Source organism: Myxine glutinosa, unplaced genomic scaffold (assembly GCF_964187855.1).
Source record: "Myxine glutinosa unplaced genomic scaffold, kmMyxGlut1.1 SCAFFOLD_665, whole genome shotgun sequence".
Lineage (NCBI taxonomy): Eukaryota > Metazoa > Chordata > Myxini > Myxiniformes > Myxinidae > Myxine > Myxine glutinosa.
In genome coordinates, this window is record NW_027616760.1 from 66,001 (window position 1) to 86,684 (window position 20,684).

Genomic DNA, 20,684 nt, shown 5'->3' on the forward strand with positions numbered 1-20,684 from the left:
TTATTTGTTACATTTTCAATTCCTGTGTCCTGCACGTTTATTTGTTTGTGGTTCAGAAAACCCTCATCGCGTCTGGCCATGCAGGTAAGGACCTCGCTACCCTCCACTACACCTACACATGTCACTACCGCCATAGTTGAGTATACGCCTCGGAGTTAAAGCTCGGTTGGCCATCCATCACCCTGCGGTGTTCACTGCAGGGTAGACACGCAATAGTATTCACCTGGTTTAAGTATAACCTCCTGCATGATCGGGACCACGAGGTAAAATTTTGATTCCTGAGAGCACAACATGCATTTCTGCCAAACCACAAGGTAATGCAAATAAGGGTGTGTGATCTCTCAAACGCGTGTCTCTTGACCCCACCCGACACTCCGATCCCAAGGTATGGCAATGTGTGAGAGGTTGGGGTTGAGGTATCCAATTGGGAGCATTTGGCAATCGGAGGACTGCATGCGTTGCAGTTGCAGTGAAGTTGGACTCCGCTGCTGTTCCATGTATGTATCAGGCCTTACATGCATTTCGTTAGTTATATTTGTGATGATGTTTTAATGAATATAATTCCACATGAATGTATGATCTATAAATAATCATTGCAGTGCTTTTGTTTTTATTTAAACAAATGTTTTATACTAGTTGGCCCGTTAGTTCTTTCATATTAACTCCCTGGTTGCATGATGTAGAGAACCCAGAACCCATGTTCAAATTCCATAGACCGTATGTTTGCCCATTGTCTACTGATGTCATTGTGCGGTGGCTCATTGGGTCCTTGTATGGTGGCTCATTGGGTCATTGTACGGTGGCTCATTAGGTCCTTGTATGGTGGCTCATTGGGTCATTGTACGGTGGCTCATTGGGTCCTTGTACGGTGGGTTTTTCATAGACGCTTAAATGTGTTCAAATATGTGCTCAATAAAAGAAATAATTAAATCCTTAAATCATTCCTTAAGGGTGCTTTAATATTTATGCAACAAGGCGTGAACCTCTGCCCACCTTTGGTGGCGGATGTAATAAAAATGTTCAATGTGAATGGAAGGTATTTTACATAAGAAACATTCTATTCCTCCTTCATCCGGAAGCACGTGTTCCCAATGCAGCATAATATAACAAGTGTCATTTAAAATCACGTGTTCTTGCTTTTGGACACCTCTTCCTATCTCAAATCTGATTGGTTGCCTTGTATAACAACTGCTCCGAAGGATTTCCTCATCTTTAAGGAGATCCTTACTTGAAGATGATGTATGATGTGGACCATTTAGGCTAACGGCGGAGTTTGGGGGGGCAGGGGCAGGGGGGGGGGGGCAATGACCCCACCTTAATTTTTTCAGTAGTTTATAATCAAGATAAAAACATCTCGTACTTAAACGTAAGTAACAATAATGAATGTCAACTGTAATTGTGATTTCACGTACACTGTAACGACACAAACAAGTGAATCCTCTTGGATTGCGCTGAGGTTCGGGCATGGAATTTCTAGGAGGAAGTATAATTTGTATGCAATGAAAGTACATGTAATATGGGATCGAGTAAGATCGAGTAAGCTTCACCAGTGCGCGTGCGCGAATTTACGTCACGTCGGCAGCGAGAAGGCGTTCCCCAACACGAACCAATCAGGAACTGCCACGCCCACTTATATGATCTCAGAATTCCTGTGACAGGAATTAGCGTTACACTGGCTGGAAGTCATTCGCTAGAGGCGCTTCCTCAGCGCCAATCACCAGTGCGCGTGCGCGAATTTACGTCACGTCGGCAGCGAGAAGGCGTTCCCCAACACGAACCAATCAGGAACTGCCACGCCCACTTATATGATCTCAGAATTCCTGTGACAGGAATTAGCGTTACACTGGCTGGAAGTCAATCGCTAAAGGCGCCTCCTCAGCGCCAATAAAGGGTAATTTTGGACGTCAGACCTAGCTACCCAATATTAATATTAACCCCTTGCCCACCCCCGCCCCCCCCCCAAATAGAGAAGTCAAACTACGCCTCTGATTTAGGCCTATTTTTTAAGGAATCTTTGTAATCCGAATTTAGTGATGTGGTGGCCCCTGGCCGAAAGCGAAATGCCGTTGTTTTTTGGTGCAATCCAATGACCCATCATGTTTCTTATCCATAGGTATACAACACCCCAAAAGTTCCCTCCGGAATGTGTGGCCGTATTTGATAAAGAGAATTGCAGATACGTGGTTCACGTGAAGGGCAATCCGAGGCTCACGTGTCCAGTTTTTGCTGGCGTGGGGTGAACGCCAGTGAAGAAGAAGATGCGCCACATGTACTCATGGCATCTCAAATGAGCACAATTTCTGGATTCCAAGTCAATTAGTTTGGTGATTACTTTCCTGGCTTGTGAATTTTTTTTGAAAACAATAAAATCGAATCCACACTATCCTGGCTCATATCTTGTATCGTGTACAAAGCTCTGTTTACCTGTGATAAGAAACTTCAAGGAGGTTACCAAGGGTCTGTGCCATCAGAAGGCAGCTTGCTATCCCTTCCCAAGCTGGCCGTTCCTTATCAAGTACTTTATAAGCTTTACTAACCATAACCTCGCCCCACATCTGGCAAATAAAATACATTTACTTCTTCATGCAGCTGTATGAATCATATTGGCACCGCTTTATATGAACTTTTCTAGAGCATTACTTGCTTCCAACTCTGCCTCCCCCACCCACCAGATGCTGGCAATAATTTCCACTATTTTGGGTTGAATCAATAACAAGCAGCAAGCAAAGGAAGATTTATTTATTTATTTTTAATGAGTTGAAAACGTTTTATGTTTTCTTCTCTTCTCAAAAATCTTCATAGTCGAAAGTCTTTGAGAAAGGTTGCATCAGGCTTGGAGATGGTTGAGATGGAGCTGGTATTTGTGAGATAGATGGAGCAATGCCATGAGTTGTCACATCGCTTCTCCTCGGAGATGGTTGAGATGGAGTTGGTATTTGTGAGGCAGATTGAGGAGTGCCATACGTTGTCACACACCTCAGGATTGGAGAGGGAGCTGGTAATTGTGAGACAAATGGAGGAATGCCATACGTTGTGACATGAATCAGGTTTGGAGATGGTTGAGATGGAACTGCTATTTTTGAGAGAGACTGAGGCATGCCATGAGTTGTCACATGCCTCGGGCTTGGAGATGGTTGAGATGGAGCTGGTATTTGTGAGGCAGATGGAGGAATGCCATAGGTTGTTACATGACTCAGGTTTGGAGATGGTTGAGATTGAGCTGGTATTTGTGAGGCAGATGGAGGAATGCCATAAGTTGTCACATGCCTCAGGTTTGAGATGGTTGAGATGGAGGTGGTATTTGTGAGATAGATTGAGGGTGCCGTGAGTTGTCACATCCCTTCTCCTCAGAGATGGCTGCGATGGAGCTGGTATTTCTGCGACCGATGTAGGAATGCCGTCAGTTGTACTTGTCACATGCCTCAATCTCAGAGATGCTTGAGATGGAACTGGTATTCTTGAGAGAGACCGAGGAATGTCAAGAGTTGTAACATGGCTCAGGCTTGGAGATGGTTGAGATGGAGCTGGTATTTGTGAGGAAGATGGAGGAATTCCGTAAGTTGTCACACGCCTCAGGCTCGGAGAGGCTTGAAATGAAGCTGCTATTTGTGAGGAATATGGAGGAGTGCTGTGAGTTGTCACATGCATCATGTTAGGAGAGGCTTGAGATAGAGCTGGTATTTTTGAGACAGATGGAGGAATGCCATGAGGTGTCACCTGCCGAAGCCTCAGAGATGGTTGAAATGTTTCTGATATTTGTGAGGCAGAGGGAGGAATGCCTAAGTTGTCACATGACTCCGGTTCGGAGATGGTTGAGATGTTGCTGGTATTTGTGAGACAGATGAAGGAATGCGGTAGGTTGTCACACGCCTCAGGCTCTGAGAGGCTTGAGATGAAGCTGGTCTTCATGAGACAGATGGAGGAATGCCATAGGTTGTCACATGCCTCAGGCTTAGAGATGGTTGAGATGGAGCTGGTATTTGTGAGACAAGGAGGAATCCCGTGAGTTGTCACATCCCCCTTATATCGGTTCCACCAAGGGTCGTTCTCGTAACCGCTGTCGTACCTCTGTGATCGTGAATAGCAAAACATGGCAGCCCCATGCCATCACGTGTACTGAAGAACCACTGACACGATAAGATGTACCAACAAGAACAGGAGTAGTTGCAGAAGCATTGACGAGAATTCCACTTCCTGCGGGGACGATACACACTGTCACTGTCAGTTACAACTGATGTCATGGTCGATGTTTATGCCAGACGATACACACTGTCAGTTATAACTGATGTAATGATAAATGCAGTAATGATGCAAAACTTTCGGGTTGCAAACGTCAACTGTTTATCAACTGCTTTAAGAAGTACTCATCGGCCATAGTACGACCGTTGAACTCGATGGTATCACGGCTGAAACTCCGCTCCTCACTCACGTCCTCCCACACCTGGAATGAACCCGCCACTTCCGGCCGTGACAATAACGGCACTACTGCTTTCTAAACATGTGACTATAAAATAACAATTCATGTTTTGTTTTTTTAACAATTAGCTCGTGACATAATCCCTTATTCATGTTATTGTCGGCTGTTTATTTAATATGTAGTGTGTCCCGCCACCTGCTACACCATTCCAATAGTCATGTGACCGTTTTTTTTACCGTGATGCAGATTTTTCCGTTTTTTTTCCCCACCAATCATTTTCAAGCATCGTGCGATTTGAAATTGTTTCGGCTTGGCTCAGGTGTTTCCTCGTCTCTGTCCCCATTCATCTCCTCTGGGGCTTTCAGCTTGAATCGGATTATTCGCCTCGACTCCATGATCAAATTCTACCTGAAATAGCAAGCTCTCGAAACGTGAAATCCCTAAGTGTACCCTCGATGACACATGGTCATTATTTAATTTAGACAATTTTTAGTTTCTTGTTTTTGCAACCACGGTGGTGTAGCTGGGTATAGACCGATCCGACGGAGGGTTCAATGGACGGGCGCCCTCTATAGACGCCGCCATAGCTGGGGGGAGTCCGCTTCATTCGGCTTGCTCAGATTACATGCAGTTCCCGGTCACAGTTCACTTTGCCGAAAGAATATCGATACAAAATATATTTGTTTGTTACATTCATCGGAGAAGATGGAATCGTGGACTGATGACGTTCGTGAGTGGCCTCGGCTGCAATTTCAAAATAGGTATTTTATTATTTGATGATGAAACGCAACTTATATGTCATGTTTGTACCATGAACCATCATGTGCTCGTATTCGTGTATTGTGTATTATTTGTAATGTTTTACTGAGATAACACTTAATGAATTTTTTTCTCATTAATCTCATTTTCAGATATTTACGAATATTTTGTCAGTGCGCCGGTGTCACGAAACAGATCCGCCCCCGAAACAGATCCGCCCCCCGGCGATTCTGTTCTGGTACAGATTGTTAGGGTTAGGGTTGTCAGATTCGCCCCCCTCGAAATAGATTCGCCCCCCTGCCACGAAATAGACTCTCCCCCGTGACAAAATCGGCCCCTCATAATATATATGTACATGTTTCAGCAGATATTCAAACTTGGAAAAAAAGTGTAACAATTGTATGGGTCTTGGTGATTGTGGAAGAGTTATTTTACAATTAATCTACAACTAGAGCAACTGAATATTGGTGTAAAGTGTAAACTAATAAAAATAAAACCATAATAACCATAAAAATAACCAAAAATAACCAAAAATAACCATAAAATAACCATAAATAACCATAAAATAACCATAAAACCATAAAAACCATAAAACCATAACCAAAATAAAAATAAACCAATAAAAATCTATCAATAATTACTATATCAAGTGTTCAAGTATGTCTTAAAAATATTGAGAAAATGTGTAAGTCCGCACTCAATCAATTCCCCAAACAATATTAGTAGTACTTTTATCACGTCCCCTCTTGTAAACCAATATTTCCATATGTATACCTCCCAGGCCTACAAGGACCACATACAACACTATAAAGATGCCCTCTCCCGTGCCCGCTCCGCCTACTACTCTCAAATTATCCACTCTGGCTCCGGAAACCAAAAGCACTCTTCTCTACAATAAACAAACTCCTCAGCCCCCTGAACACCACCACCCAGTCATTCACAATAGACAACTGCATCTCCTTCCTTTCATTCTTCCAACGCAAAACTGAAAACATCTACAACAGCTTGACCACCGCTGCACCTGCTCCCCCTCAAACCACCTGCCCCCCCTTATCCTGCCATCCCCTGTCTCAATTCTCCCCAGTCTCCCCTACTGACCTCTCTGAACTCCTCATCGGAATGAAAACTGCCACCTGCACTCTTGACCCCATCCCCTCCAGCTTTGTCAAGGCCTCCCTTCCTGCTCTCTCTCCACTTATCATTGCAACAATAAACTCCTCCCTGTCTACAGGCATCGTCCCACCATCCCTCAAAATTGCTGCTGTTACCCCCATTCTGAAAAAACCTGGACTAAACCCTGACACCCTAAATAACTTCAGACCCATCTCCAACCTACCCTTTCTGTCAAAGGTTTTGGAACGCGCTGTAGCCACTCAACTCAAACATCACCTCTCTGCCAATAACCTGTATGAAACATTCCAATCCGGATTCCGCTCCTACCACAGTACTGAAACTGCTCTCCTCAAAATCACCAACGACCTTCTCCTCTCCTCTGACGCTGGCAACCTCAACATTCTCATCCTCCTCGACCTCAGCACCGCCTTTGACACCATCGATCACACCATCCTCCTCACCCGACTTGAAACCACCTTTAACATTACCGGCACTGCCTTCTCTTGGATTAAATCATACCTCTCTGACAGACGTCAGTTCATCTCCATCAATAACTGCAAATCCCCCACTGCTCCCCTCCCCCAAAGTGTCCCCCAAGGTTCAGTTCTTGGCCCCCTCCTCTTCATCCTTTACCTGTCCCCCCTCGGTCACTTAATCCGCCGTCATGGTCTCCAATTCCACTGCTTCGCCGATGACATCCAGCTTTTCATCTCCACCAAGTCCATCTCCACCGCCACCCACTCTATCCTGACAAACTGCATCACTGAAATAAAATCCTGGCTTCAAATCAACTTCCTCAAACTTAACTGTGATAAATCTGAAATAATCATCATTGGCCCAAAAACGCTCACCAAGTCCACCCATAACTTTGCCCTCAACATCGACGGTTTCCCAGTATCCACCTCCCCTCACATCCGGAATCTTGGCATCATCTTTGACCAAACCCTCTCCTTCGACAAATACACTAAACAGATCACAAAGACAGCCTTCTTTCACCTGAAAAACATCGCCCGTCTCCGTCCATCCCTCTCCTCCGTGGCTGCAGAAACCCTCATCCACGCCTTCATCACTTCCCGTCTGGACTACTGCAATAGCCTCCTTTATGGTTCACCCTCAACAATCACCAATAAACTCCAATACATTCAGAACTCCGCTGCCCGTCTACTCACCCATTCCCGGACCCGTGACCACATCACCCCCGTCCTTTACAAGCTTCACTGGCTCCCCATCTCCCAGAGAATCCAGTACAAAATCCTCCTCTTGACCTACAAAGCCCTCCATAACCTGGCCCCATCCTACCTGGCTGACCTCCTCTCCAGACACACTCCCACCCGCAACCTCCGCTCTGCTGGTACCAACCTCCTGACCCCCCCCATCCGGACCAAATTTAGATCCTGGGGGGACAGGGCCTTCTCCATCGCTGCTCCCACCCTCTGGAACTCGCTACCTCACACCATCAGAAACTCCTCCTCACTCACCACATTCAAAACATCACTCAAGGCCCACCTGTTCAACACTGCATTCAACATTTAACCCACAGCATCTAACCCCTGACTATCTCCTCTCCTTCTCCCTCCTTTGTGCTTTGAATATTTCCCTATTGATTCTTCTTTTTTGCAATTGTTTTTATGTTTTGCTATGCATTATGTTTTGCACTCTGTCAAAGCGTCTTTGGGCTTCCTGAAAAGCGCTATATAAAATAAATGAATTATTATTATTATTATTATTATTATACTTATATATCCGCAAACGAGAATGGGGGGCGATTCTATTCTGATGGGTGCGAGAAACGTATCCGCCGGGGGGCGAGTTTATACGGGGGCGGATTTATTTCGCGACACCGGCATGCGATGACCAGCCAAACAGGAACTTTCGCAGCATCGGCGAAGGGATGAATTATCTTCATTCAGGATGGCTTGGTGTTGTTCAACATCGATTTTGTTCAACAGACAGGAACAGCATCACTTTGAGAGCTCAAGTTCGATATTCTTAGATTGTGGGAGCTGTGCTCGCACGATAAAATCGGACAAAATGGATGACGCCAGGAATTAAGTTTCTCTGAGCTATTTATTTCCAGCTCACTCAAACGAACTCCAAAGCACTGAATCAGCCCATCGAACGGGCGGCAATATATATCAGAAACTCAACACACAAAAGCCACGCCTCTCAGGCAGGGCGTGGTATGCAAATAGATAAACCACGCCTCTCAACGGGGCGTGGTATGCAAGGCAAGCGTTCGCCCGGTAAAGGCAAGTCTCAACACACCCGGGCGAGTCCGGACACGTGACCGCTCGCCGGTTGCGTCATCGGCCGGTGCAGGGTAATTGTGTCATGCTACTGTTACGTGGTCCTCCCGGTGACTACCTGGTCTCGGTGACCCCCGGACCGTGAGAGGAACTCCGCCAGAAAGATCTATTAGTTATGCGCGTTCGTAACGCAATCAGTATGAATTCCAATCAATAAGAAACCCCACACCAAGGATCCGGAATAATCAAGGATATATTCCCCGAGCAATCAACAACCATCAACCATCAGCAATCAATCTTACAAAGATGTAAACTCATCTACAATAACTCTAAGATGGCCATCTTATACATTCCTCACGTGAGCCCCACTCCCGACTCCCTCCATGGTCAATGTCTCTCTCAATGTCTCCGTACTCCTGTAGTTCGATCTCCGCACGTGGGCGGTTGAACGGACCCTTCCTGACGTGCTTCCACCGGGCACGTCCTGTACCGGGAACAACGGCTGCAGCGCACACCTCCTGGCCAAGCAAAGCGGGTAAAGCAAAGCCGGCAAAGCAACACGCGGCTTGCCCAGCGCGCGAGGCCCAACGTGCGATCCGTACGCGGCCTTGTAGACGGTGAGGCGAACTGTGCCGGACGCTTGGTTCCGTGCACGAACCCACAGTGACTTAATGTGTCAAAGGGTAGTTACACGTCCCGGTAACTCCTCTCGCCAGACGGGCTTTTACACGCCGATTCTGTGACGTTGCTCAATAGCGATACCGCTCGCGTCCGAGCTCGGCGAGGAAGAAGAAGAATCGTCGCTCCTGCAGGACCTCGTCTTTTCTCCTGCCGCTTCCGGTCTCCTTTTTCCCAGAAGGGCTCCTGACCCTTTAATCACAACAACCTTTAATCGACTACACATTGATAAGTCAAGACCTGAATCGTAATTAACATACATTCACATAAATATGTAACACTACCGGTACCCGCTACACGCGCCCCCCCATAATTAACATGCACCGGGAGAGTCAGTTTGAGGGGGGTCTTGATGACCCGGCCGAAACGACCCCTGACGATTCGTGTGGGGGTGGTAGGTGGCGGGGCGGTGGATGGTCGGGCGGGGGGCCTGGTTGACGGAGGACGGCCCCGTCGTGGAGGAAGGGCCAACCGTGGAGGTTGGTCGAGGTCCAAATGGGCCGGCTTGAGGCGGTCCACGGAGATGCGGTCCGCCTTGCTGCCGATGTCGATGGTGAATGACTTGTCGTCCCTCTTCAGGACCCGGAAAGGTCCATCGTACGGCGGCCGGAGCGGTACCCGGTGTGCGTCGTGCCGGATAAAAATGTACTCCGCAGTGCGAAGTGCTGGGGGGACGTGGGGTTGGGGGCAGCCGTGGTGGGACGTGGGCACGGGGGCAAATCTCCTGGCGGCCTCCTGGAGGACCGAGCGTTGGCGAGCCACAGACCAGGGGCCGGTCGCGTCAGGGATGAATTCGCTCGGCACGCGCAGTGGCTGGCCATAGACCAGCTCGGCGGTGGAAGCCTGGAGGTCCTCTTTAGGGGCCGTTCGGAGGCCCAATAGGACCCAAGGGAGCGTGTCGGCCCAACCGTCGTCCTGGAGGCTGGCCCTGAGAGCGGCCTTCATCGAGCGGTGGAACCGCTCGCACAAGCCGTTGGCTTGGGGGTGGTAGGCCGTGGTGCGGTGAAGCTTGACCCCCAAGGCCTGGGCGACCGTGCCCCAAAGCTCGGAGGTGAATTGCGGGCCTCTGTCGGAGGAGATGTCCGAGGGGGCGCCAAAACGGGCAATCCAGGTGCCAATGAAGGCCTGCGCCACGTCGGCGGATGTTGTTGATGCCAGCGGGACGGCCTCCGGCCACCTGGTGGTCCTGTCCACCAGTGTGAGGAGGTGGGTGAAGCCCCACGAGGAGGGAAGGGGTCCCACCAGGTCCACATTGACGTGGTCGAAGCGCCGTGCGGGCACGTCGAATGGTGCCAACGGGGCCTGGGTGTGCCGGTGGACCTTCGCGCGCTGGCAGGTGACACAGGCATTGGCCCAGTCGCGGACGTCTTTACGGAGCCCATGCCAGACAAGTTTCTGTGATGCTTTCTGGCCTGGGTGGGAAAGGCCGTGGAGGGCGTCAAAAATGTGCCGCCGCCATCCGGTGGGCACGATGGGGCGAGGTTGGCCCAGGGAGACGTCGCACAGGAGAACTGTGCCTGTGTCCTTGAAGGGGACGTCGGCCAACCGCAGGCCTGTGTCCGCTGTCCGGAGGGCTTGCACCGTGGGGTCGGCGGTCTGGTCGGCCGCCATGCGGGCGAAGTCCACACCCAGGTGGACGGCGTTCGCGCCGGACCGGGAGAGGCAATCGGCCACAGCGTTTTCCTTGCCCGCGACGTACCGGATGTCCATCGTAAATTCGGACACAGCGGAGAGGTGGCGCTGCTGGCGGGCCGACCACGGCTCCGTAACCTTGGCCATGGCGAAGACCAGGGGTTTCTGATCCACAAACGCCGTGAACGGGCGGCCCTCCAAAAGATGGCGGAAGTGGCGAACAGCCAGGTAAAGGCCGAGGAGCTCGCGGTCGAAAGCGCTATACTTGCGCTCGTTAGGGCGAAGCTGCCGGCTGAAGATGGCCAGCGGTTGCCAAGCTCCGTTCACCCACTGTTCATGCACGGTGCCCACCGCGTAGTTGGAAGCGTCCGTGGTGAGGGCGATGGGTGCGTCGAGCGCCGGGTGCGCCAGCATGGTCGCGTTGGCGAGGGCCAGCTTAGCGCCCGTGAACGCCGCGTCCATCTCTGGTCCAGTCGACGTCGTGCTTGGCCGGCTTGCCCCGGAGGGCTTCGTACAGGGGGCGCATGAGTTGGGCGGCGCGAGGCACGAACCGGTGGTAGAAATTTACCATCCCCAAAAATTCCTGTAGGGCCTTGATGGAGCGAGGGCGCGGGAAACTTGTGACTGCCTCCAGCTTGGTAGGCAGCGGGACGGCCCCACGCTTCGTGATGCAGTGCCCCAGGAGGGAGACGGCCGTTACGCCAAACTGGCATTTCGCCGGGTTGATGATGAGGCCGTGCTTGCCGAGGCGCTCAAAAAGCGCGCGCAGGTGGACGAGGTGCTCCGCCCGGGAAGTGCTGGCGATGAGAATGTCATCCAGGTAGATAAACAGAAAGGTGAGATCGCGCAGCACACTGTCCATCAGCCGCTGGAAGGCCTGGGCCACGTTCTTAAGGCCGAACGGCATTTGGAGGAACTCCAAGAGGCCAAAAGGTGTAATTACAGCCGTCTTCGGAACGTTGGCCGGCCGGACAGGTACCTGGTGGTAGCGCCGAATGAGGTCGACCTTGGAGAAGATCACCCGCCCCGCCAAACGGGCGGAAAAGTCCTGTATGTGTGGTATCGGGTACCGGTCGTCGGGGGTGGTGGCATCGTTGAGGTGGCGGTAATCGCCGCATGGTCACCATCCGCCACCCGGTTTGGGCACGATGTGCAGGGGCGAGGCCCACGCGCTATTCGAGCGTCGCACAATTCCCAATCGCTCCAGCGCATCGAATGCCGCCTTCACCACGGTGAGTTTGGCCGGGTCGAGGTGGCGAGCCCTCGCGTAGACCGGTGGACCTGTGGTCGGGATGTGGTGTTCGACGCCGTGCTTGACGGCGACAGCCGAAAACGTCGGCTGCGTGAGGGTGGGAAACTCGGCGAGTAGGCGGGTGAAATCGTCCACGGCCGGGAGCGCGCAGGCTAGCTTGGTCGGAGCGGAGCCGCTCAATGAGCAAGCGAGCGAGCTGAAGGTCTCCGCGATGATGAGCAGACGCCGTTTGACGTCGACCAAAAGCCCATGCGCGCAAAGAAAATCTGCACCCAGCAAGGCCATGGGCACGTTCGCCGTGATGAAGTCCCACCTGAAGCGCTGGCCCCCGAAGCAGAATTCGACGCTGCGCGAACCGAAGTTGTGGATTGAGGAACCGTTTGCGGCGACCAAAGTGGGGCCGCAAAGCGCAGCCTGTTTGTCCTCCACCGAGGCGGGTATCACGCTCAGCTGAGCGCCGGTGTCACACAAAAAACTCCGCCCAGACTCCGTGTCCGTGATAAACAGAAGGCTGCCTGAATGGCCGATGCTCATGGCAAGCAGCGAGCGCCGGCCTGGTCGTTTCCCGACCCGCCGAAAGTGCACGGTGGACGGCACGTTCTGGCCTTCTGCCCGAACCTGGCGTGGTAATAGCACATGGTCCGCTCTGGTGGAGGCTCCGGCGATCACGTCGGGGTCACCAATTGTGGGAGCTGTGCTCGCACGATAAAATCGGACAAAATGGACGACGCCAGGAATTAAGTTTCTCTGAGCTATTTATTTCCAGCTCACTCAAACGAACTCCAAAGCACTGAATCAGCCCATCGAACGGGCGGCAATATATATCAGAAACTCAACACACAAAAGCCACGCCTCTCAGGTGGGGCGTGGTATGCAAATAGATAAGCCACGCCTCTCAACGGGGCGTGGTATGCAAGGCAAGCGTTCGCCCGGTAAAGGCAAATCTCAACACGCCCGGGCGAGTCCGGACACGTGACCGCTCGCCGGTTGCGTCATCGGCCGGTGCAGGGTAATTGTGTCATGCTACCGGTACCCGCTACAAGATGATCAACAGTTACCACAATGTTGAACTTACCGTGGACAAGAACATTTGTGGTAATAACAACAAGTTCACGGCCAACAATGCACTCGCATTTGAAACAGACAAGAGTTTACAGGAACATCTTGATCAGCCACATTTGCAAGTACTTTCTGCCATTCCAGGGACAATGCTTAACCACATACTGACGGAAAGCCCCCAGCTAAAAAGCGAAAGACAACCAGGATGCCTGAACATGGAGATCACAGCAGTGAACTTGTGTGTGAACCCTGCAAAGCCACGTTCAAGGATCATGTTCAGCTGACAGGACGGGAGGCCACTGAGCTAGCCTCACAAACCACAAACCAGAACTCTGCCTTATGGACATCACAAAGAAAAATAACAATCACCAGTAGCACAGCAGGTAGTGTACCGAACAAAGCAGACTCCGTGAAATGGGTTGCAAACCACATCAACCCAACCTTCAAAGGCAATGCCGCAACAAAGTATGGACAGGAACATGAGGCACATGCTCGTGAGCAGTTTGAGAAAGTTACAGGAAGAAAAGTTAGCACGACAGGGCGAGTTGTTCCTCCGGAAGAGAGTTGGCTTGGTGCAAGTCTTGATGAAATCGTCGACCATGAGACCATACTCGAAATTAAATGTCCAACTGAACAAAAGCTAGCAAAACATGGGGGTGTCGCGGTTACCGGTAGCATGACACAATTACCTTGCACCGGCCGATGACGCAACCGACGAGCGGTCACGTGTCCGGACTCGCCCGGGCGTGTTCAGACTTGCCTTTACCGGGCGAATGCTTGCCTTGCATACCACGCCCCGTTGAGAGGCGTGGCTTATCTATTTGCATACGACGCCCCGCCTGAGAGGCGTGGCTTTTGTGTGATGAGTTTCTGATATATATTACCGCCCGTTCGATGGGCTGATTCAGTGCTTTTGAGTTCGTTTGGGTGAGCTTGGAATAAATAGCTCAGAGAAACTTAATTCCTGGCGTCGTCCATTTTGTCCGATTTTATCGTGCGAGCACAGCTCCCACAATTGGTGACCCCTTTCTACGAACACGGCGATGGAGTCAGCTGTAGCTTTGAAGCTCCCGGGCTTTTGGGAATCTCACGCGGCCGTTTGGTTTGCTCAAGCCGATTCTCAATTCGCCCTGCGGAAAATTACGGAGGACACGACGAGCTACCACCATGTGGTCTCTGCGCTCACCGCCTCTTCCGCTGCCCGGGTCCTGAGCTTCCTCCAGCACCCGCCGAATGCCGACAAATACGGCGCGCTCAAAGGCTTACTCCTCGGTGCGTTTGGACTCACGGAGACCGAACGCACGACAACTACTACACCTCCCGGAGCTGGGCGAGGCCCGTCCATCTGAAAGCATGGACCACATGCTTGGTCTTCTCGGTGACCACAGTCCGGACTTCCTCTTCCGCGAGCTGTTCCTCCAGCGGCTACCCGGGCAGGTACGGTTAGCTTTGGCTAATTCGCCCATCACGGACCCTCGCGCCCTGGCCAAGGAGGCCGATAAATTTTTCTCAGCCAGGCGACACGTCAGAGCGACCACCTGGAACCCTGGGCCGACCAAGGCAACGCCCACGCCACGACCGGCGCCACTACCGGCCGAGTCAGCGCCACTGACGGCCGCCGCGACGCCCCGTCGACCGAACCCGACGCGACCGCCGGAGCCTCCACCAGAGCGGACCATGTGCTATTACCACGCCAGGTTCGGGCAGAAGGCCAGAACGTGCCGCCCACCGTGCACTTTCGGCAGGTCGGGAAACAACCAGGCCGTCGCTCGCTGCCTGCCATGAGCGTCGGCCATTCAGGCAGCATTCTGTTTATCACGGACACAGAGTCCGGGCGGCATTTTTTGTGTGACACCGGCGCTCAGCTGAGCGTGATACCCGCCTCGGTGGAGGACAAACAGGCCGTGCTATGCGGCCCCGCCTTGGTCGCCGCAAACGGCTCCTCCATCCGCACCTTCGGTTCGCGCAGCGTCGCATTCTGCTTCGGGGGCCAGCGCTTCAGGTGGGACTTCATCACGGTGAACGTGCCCATGGTCTTGCTGGGTGCAGATTTTCTTTGCGCGCATGGGCTTTTGGTCGACGTCAAACGGCGTCGGCTCATCAACGCGGAGACTTTCAGCTCGCTCGCTTGCTCATTGAGCGGCTCCGCTCCGACCAAGCTAGCCTGCGCGCTCCCGGCCGTGGACGATTTCACCCGCCTACTCGCCGAGTTTCCCACCCTCACGCAGCTGACGTTTTTGGCCGTCGCCGTCAAGCACGGCGTTGAACACCACATCCCGACCACAGGTCCACCGGTCTACGCCAGGGCTCGCCGCCTCGACCCGGCCAAACTCGCCGTAGCGAAGGCGGAATTTGACGCGCTGGAGCGATTGGGAATTGTGCGGCGCTCGAATAGCGTGTGGGCCTCGCCCCTGCACATCGTGCCCAAACCGGGTGGCGGATGGCGACCGTGCGGCGATTACCGCCGCCTCAACGATGCCACCACCCCCGACCGGTACCCGATACCACACATACAGGACTTTTCCACCCTTTTGGCGGGGCAGGTGAGCTTCTCCAAGGTCGACCTGATTCGGGGCTACCACCAGGTACCTGTCCGGCCGGCCGACCTTCCGAAGATGGCTGTAATTACACCTTTTGGCCTCTTCGAGTTCCTCCGAATGCCGTTCGGCCTTAAGAACGCGGCCCAGGCCTTCCAGCGGCTGATGGACAGTGTGCTGCGCGATCTCACCTTTCTGTTCGTCAGCACTTCCCGGGCGGAGCACCTCGTCCACCTGCGCACGCTTTTTGAGCGCCTCAGCCAGCACGGCCTCATCATCAACCCGGCGAAATGCCAGTTTGGCGTAACAGTCGTCGACTTCCTGGGGCACCGCATCACGAAGCGCGGGGCCGTCCCACTGCCTACCAAGGTGGAGGCAGTCACAAGTTTCCCGCGCCCTCGCTCCATCAAGGCCCTACAGGAATTTTTGGGGATGGTAAATTTCTACCACCGGTTCGTGCCTTGCGCTGCCCAACTCATGCGCCCCCTGCACGAAGCCCTCCGGGGCAAGCCGGCCAAGCACGACGTCGCCTGGACCACAGAGATGGACACGGTGTTCACGGGCGCTAAGCTGGCCCTCGCCAACGCGACCATGCTGGCGCACCCGGCGCTCGACGCACCCATCGCCCTCACCACGGACACTTCTGACTACGCGGTGGGCGCCGTGCATGAACAGTGGGTGAACGGAGCTTGGCAACCGCTGGCCTTCTTCAGCCGGCAGCTTCGCCCTAACAAGCGCAAGTATAGCGCTTTCGACTGCGAGCTCCTCGGCCTTTACCTGGCTGTTCGCCACTTCCGACATCTTTTGGGGGGCCGCCCGTTCACGGCGTTTGTGGACCACAAACCCCTGGTCTTCGCCATGGCCAAGGTTACAGAGCCATGGTCGGCCCGCCAGCAGCGCCACCTCTCCGCCGTGTCCGAATTTACGACGGACATCCGGCACGTCGCGGGCAAGGACAACGCTGTGGCCGATTGCCTCTCCCGGTCCGGCGCGAACGCCGTCCACGTGGGTGTGGACTTCGCCCGCATGGCGGCCGACCAGACCACCGACCCCACGGTGCAAGCCCTCCGGACAGCGGACACAGGCCTGCGATTGGCCGACGTCCCCTTCGAGGACACAGGCACAGTTCTCCTGTGCGACGTCTCCCTGGGCCAACCTCGCCCCATCGTGCCCACCTGATGGCGGCGGCACATTTTTGACGCCCTCCACGGCCTTTCCCACCCAGGCCGGAAAGCATCACAGAAGCTCGTGGCAGCGAAATTCGTCTGGCCCGGGCTCCGTAAAGACGTCCGCGACTGGGCCAATGCCTGTGTCGCCTGCCAGCGCGCGAAGGTCCACCGGCACACCCAGGCCCCGTTGGCCCCATTCGACGTGCCAGCGCGGCGCTTCGACCACGTCAATGTGGACCTGGTGGGACCCCTTCCCTCCTCGCGGTGCTTCACCCACCTCCTCACAATGGTGGACAGGACCACCAGGTGGCCGGAGGCCGTCCCGCTGGCATCAACAACATCCGCCGACATGGCGCAGGCCTTCATTGGCACCTGGATTGCCCGTTTCGGCGCCCCCTCGGATATCTCCTCCGACAGAGGCCCGCAATTCATCTCCGAGCTTTGGGGCGCGGTCGTCCAGGCTTTGGGGGTCAAGCATCACCGCACCACGGCCTACCACCCCCAAGCCAACGGCTCGTGCAAGCGGTTCCACCGCTCAATGAAGGCCGCTCTCAGGGCCAGCCTCCAGGACGACGGTTGGGCCGACAGGCTCCCGTGGGTCCTATTGGGCCTCCGAACGGCCCCTAAAGAGGACCTCCAGGCTTCCACCGCCGAGCTGGTCTACGGCCAGCCACTGCGCGTGCCGGGCGAATTCATCCCTGATGCCACCGGCCCCTGCTCCGCGGCTCGCCAACGCTCGGTCCTCCAGGAGGCCGCCAGGAGATTTGCCCCCGTGCCCACGTCCCACCACGGCTGCCCCCAACCCCACGTCCCCCCAGCACTTCGCACTGCGGAGTACGTTTTTATCCGGCACGACGCACACCGGGGACTGCTCCGGCCACCGTGCGATGGACCTTTCTGGGTCCTGAAGAGGGACGACAAGTCATTCACCATCGACATCGGCGGCAAGCCGGACCACATCTCCGTGGACCGCCTCAAGCCGGCCCATTTGGACCAACCTCCACGGTTGGCCCTTCCTCCACGACGGGGCCGTCCCCCGTCAACCAGGCCCCCCAACCGACCATCCACTGCCACGCCACCTACCACCTACACACGAATCGCCAGGGGGTCGTTTCGGCCGGGTCATCAAGACCCCTCTTGGAGAATTAATAATAATTACTGGTGTTATGTTACTAAAACTTCAAGAGACTCGTTTTAGCAAAATCAATGGTTTATTCACTTTAGAGAATTTGTTGTATACTAAGCCGAGATCTTTAATGAGGCTTTGTTCCAGTCTTTGTTGAAGCTTGTTTGGTAGGGCTTGGTTGAAGCTCGGTCTGTAGGTCTTTTGAAGCTCGTTCAGTTGTTGACAATCTCCAGTTGGTTGATCAGTTCAACTGGTCTTCAGTTTTCACTCCTCTTCAGTTCACTCTCCCAGTCCACTCTGCTCCCCAATCGCAACTTTCTCCTGGTTTTAAAGCCCCAAACTCCTTTGATGTTGCGGAGCATGCAGGGTGTCTCTGGTTCCCTTATCCAAAACCTTATTTGGCTCTCTCTTGGCCAGCTTTCTATGTTGAGCGACTGAGAGCACTTATTTCTGTTCAAGAGGTCAAATGCTCTGACCTGCTCAGGGAGAATTTGCAGCCTGTGTGCAGTGAACTGAACATAGGCTATTTTTGATAGACAGATGGCGGTCCAAGAGCGTTACACATTTTGTCTGAAATTAACTCTCTCGACCACCTGTTAGCTCTAGTTCTATGCTCTTGGCTCATTGTGTAAAGTAAAACATATTCCACTTTAAACAAGATTACATTGAGATATATTCTAGCAATATTGTCAATATGAATATTTATTCCCTGACACCCCCCTCAAACTGACTCTCCCGGTGCATGTTAATTCTGGGGGGGCGCCTGTAGCGGTTACCGGTAGCATGACACAATTACCTTGCACCGGCCGATGACGCAACCGGCGAGCGGTCACGTGTCCGGACTCGCCCAGGCGTGTTCAGACTTGCCTTTACCGGGCGAACGCTTGCCTTGCATACCACGCCCCGTTGAGAGGCGTAGCTTATCTATTTGCATACCACGCCCCGCCTGAGAGGCGTGGCTTTTGTGTGTTGAGTTTCTGATATATATTGCTGCCCGTTCGATGGGCTGATTCAGTGCTTTGGAGTTCGTTTGAGTGAGCTGGAAATAAATAGCTCAGAGAAACTTAATTCCTGGCGTCATCCATTTTGTCCGATTTTATCGTGCGAGCACAGCTCCCACAGGGGTACCGTTAAGGGACTAGTGGAGAGTGGAACATACGACGTTCGTCTCAAGGATGGTCAATATTTCCTTCGCCAAACAACAGCAGCGAGTGGGCACTACACACAAGTACAGCTAGCTATGATTTGTACTCAACGTTCAAAGTGTAAATTTATGGTGTGGTCACCAAAAGATTCCTTAATTTTATTGACGTGAACTTGGATGCTGAGTGGGTTCGTGAGAGGATGACACATCTCCGTAGATTTTACTTGAAGCATTTGCTCCCAGCACTCACAGATTCTATCTGTTCTGGAGAACTCAAAGTTGTCAAGCCATTCCAAAAACTATAAGGTATACATGGAGGTGGAAGTACATGTAGAAATACACATTCAAAATGTATAATTTTACTTTCTTTTGTGTTTTATTTGAAGGAGCCTGAGTGGATGAAAGCGTGTGGAATGTGATATTTTGTGATGGACTGAGAAAGGATTACGAGAAATTGAGAACAGGAGTGTTGTATTTATATACAAATCAAAATGTGACATTTTGTGATAGACCGAAAGAGAATTGTGAGAAATTGACAACAGGATCCACAAGCTTTTGTTTTCATGACTTTTATTCATACTTATTCATTCAATTGCATTCCTAATACACCTTTTCTTTTTCAAAGCCATCTCACATTTACATGAGAATGCATATCTGCATTACAAGAGTCATATTACAAGAATATATTTCAAGCTCTTCAAACTCAAACATGTGACTTCACCATTCCATATCATCCTCATCTAGTGCCAAGTCCACATCCATTGGTACAACTCCATCTTCATCATTTCCAGAGTCACCATCGTTCCCTTCATTGATCAAGCATGGTTGTAAATTACACAATCCTGCACATGCAATCAAAATGGCATCACCATTTTTTACACTACCTGGTATGACATTGGTCAAGATTTTAAAGCACTTAAGTCGTCTGATAGCCCTCTCTACATGGATGCGAACATTTGCTATGCGTCTAGTTTCAGTTACACATTCCTCGGGTAATTTCCTGTCCTTAAACTCTTTCGTAAAAGCTGGAATCGATAGTTTCACACCAGGAGGCAGAATGTCTGCAATGGTAAATCTGCGATCTGCCAATACTTCATCACCTGGAAACAAGTGTTCACCAAATCCTGAGTTCCTGGATATAAATGTGTCACTGGCTCGGCCACCAAACAGTTTTGACACATATGTCACGAAACCATTTGGAGCAATACAATACAATGCCTTGTATGTGTTATGGTGTTTGTAATTTGAATATTTCTGTACAGTCAATAATACAAGCAGCCCTTGAGTGAGATGTTGCAAAACACTTTGGACGTATTCTTGATAAAGTGTCACGCGGTGGCCAGAAGATGAGATTGTCTTTCATGTACTTTGCGACGACCGGCAGCATGTTGCAAAGATATCACAAGCAGTTGATCTGGAGAGTTTGAATCTTGTCCCAAGGTCTGTGAACATCAGACCCAATCAATCTCATCAAAACCAGCAACACCTGGTCATGTATAGCGAGTCTGAATTTCGGTAGTGTAGGCAAGCACATCAGCAAAGAGTTCACAAA

The 20,684-nt window shown here is 52.1% G+C and overlaps 1 protein-coding gene across 8 annotated transcripts in view; it reads left to right on the plus strand.

The window, feature by feature from the left end:
- The window catches only part of LOC137432846 (beta-microseminoprotein), a 129,746-nt gene that overhangs the window by 51,008 nt on the left and 58,054 nt on the right, over positions 1–20,684 (plus strand). For 7 of the 8 annotated variants that reach the window (XR_010985583.2, XR_010985581.2, XR_013621571.1 and 4 more), the window contains 2 exons: positions 386–497; positions 2,114–2,383. Coding sequence is in view for 3 of the 8 variants with exons in the window: in XM_068125097.2 (XP_067981198.1) it covers positions 386–497; positions 2,114–2,240 (239 nt within the window). In the remaining 5 variants the exon portion in view is untranslated. Of the gene's footprint in view, positions 1–385; positions 498–2,113; positions 2,384–20,684 lie in introns of those variants that run through there. The other variant, XM_078768889.1, reaches the window with a different exon arrangement.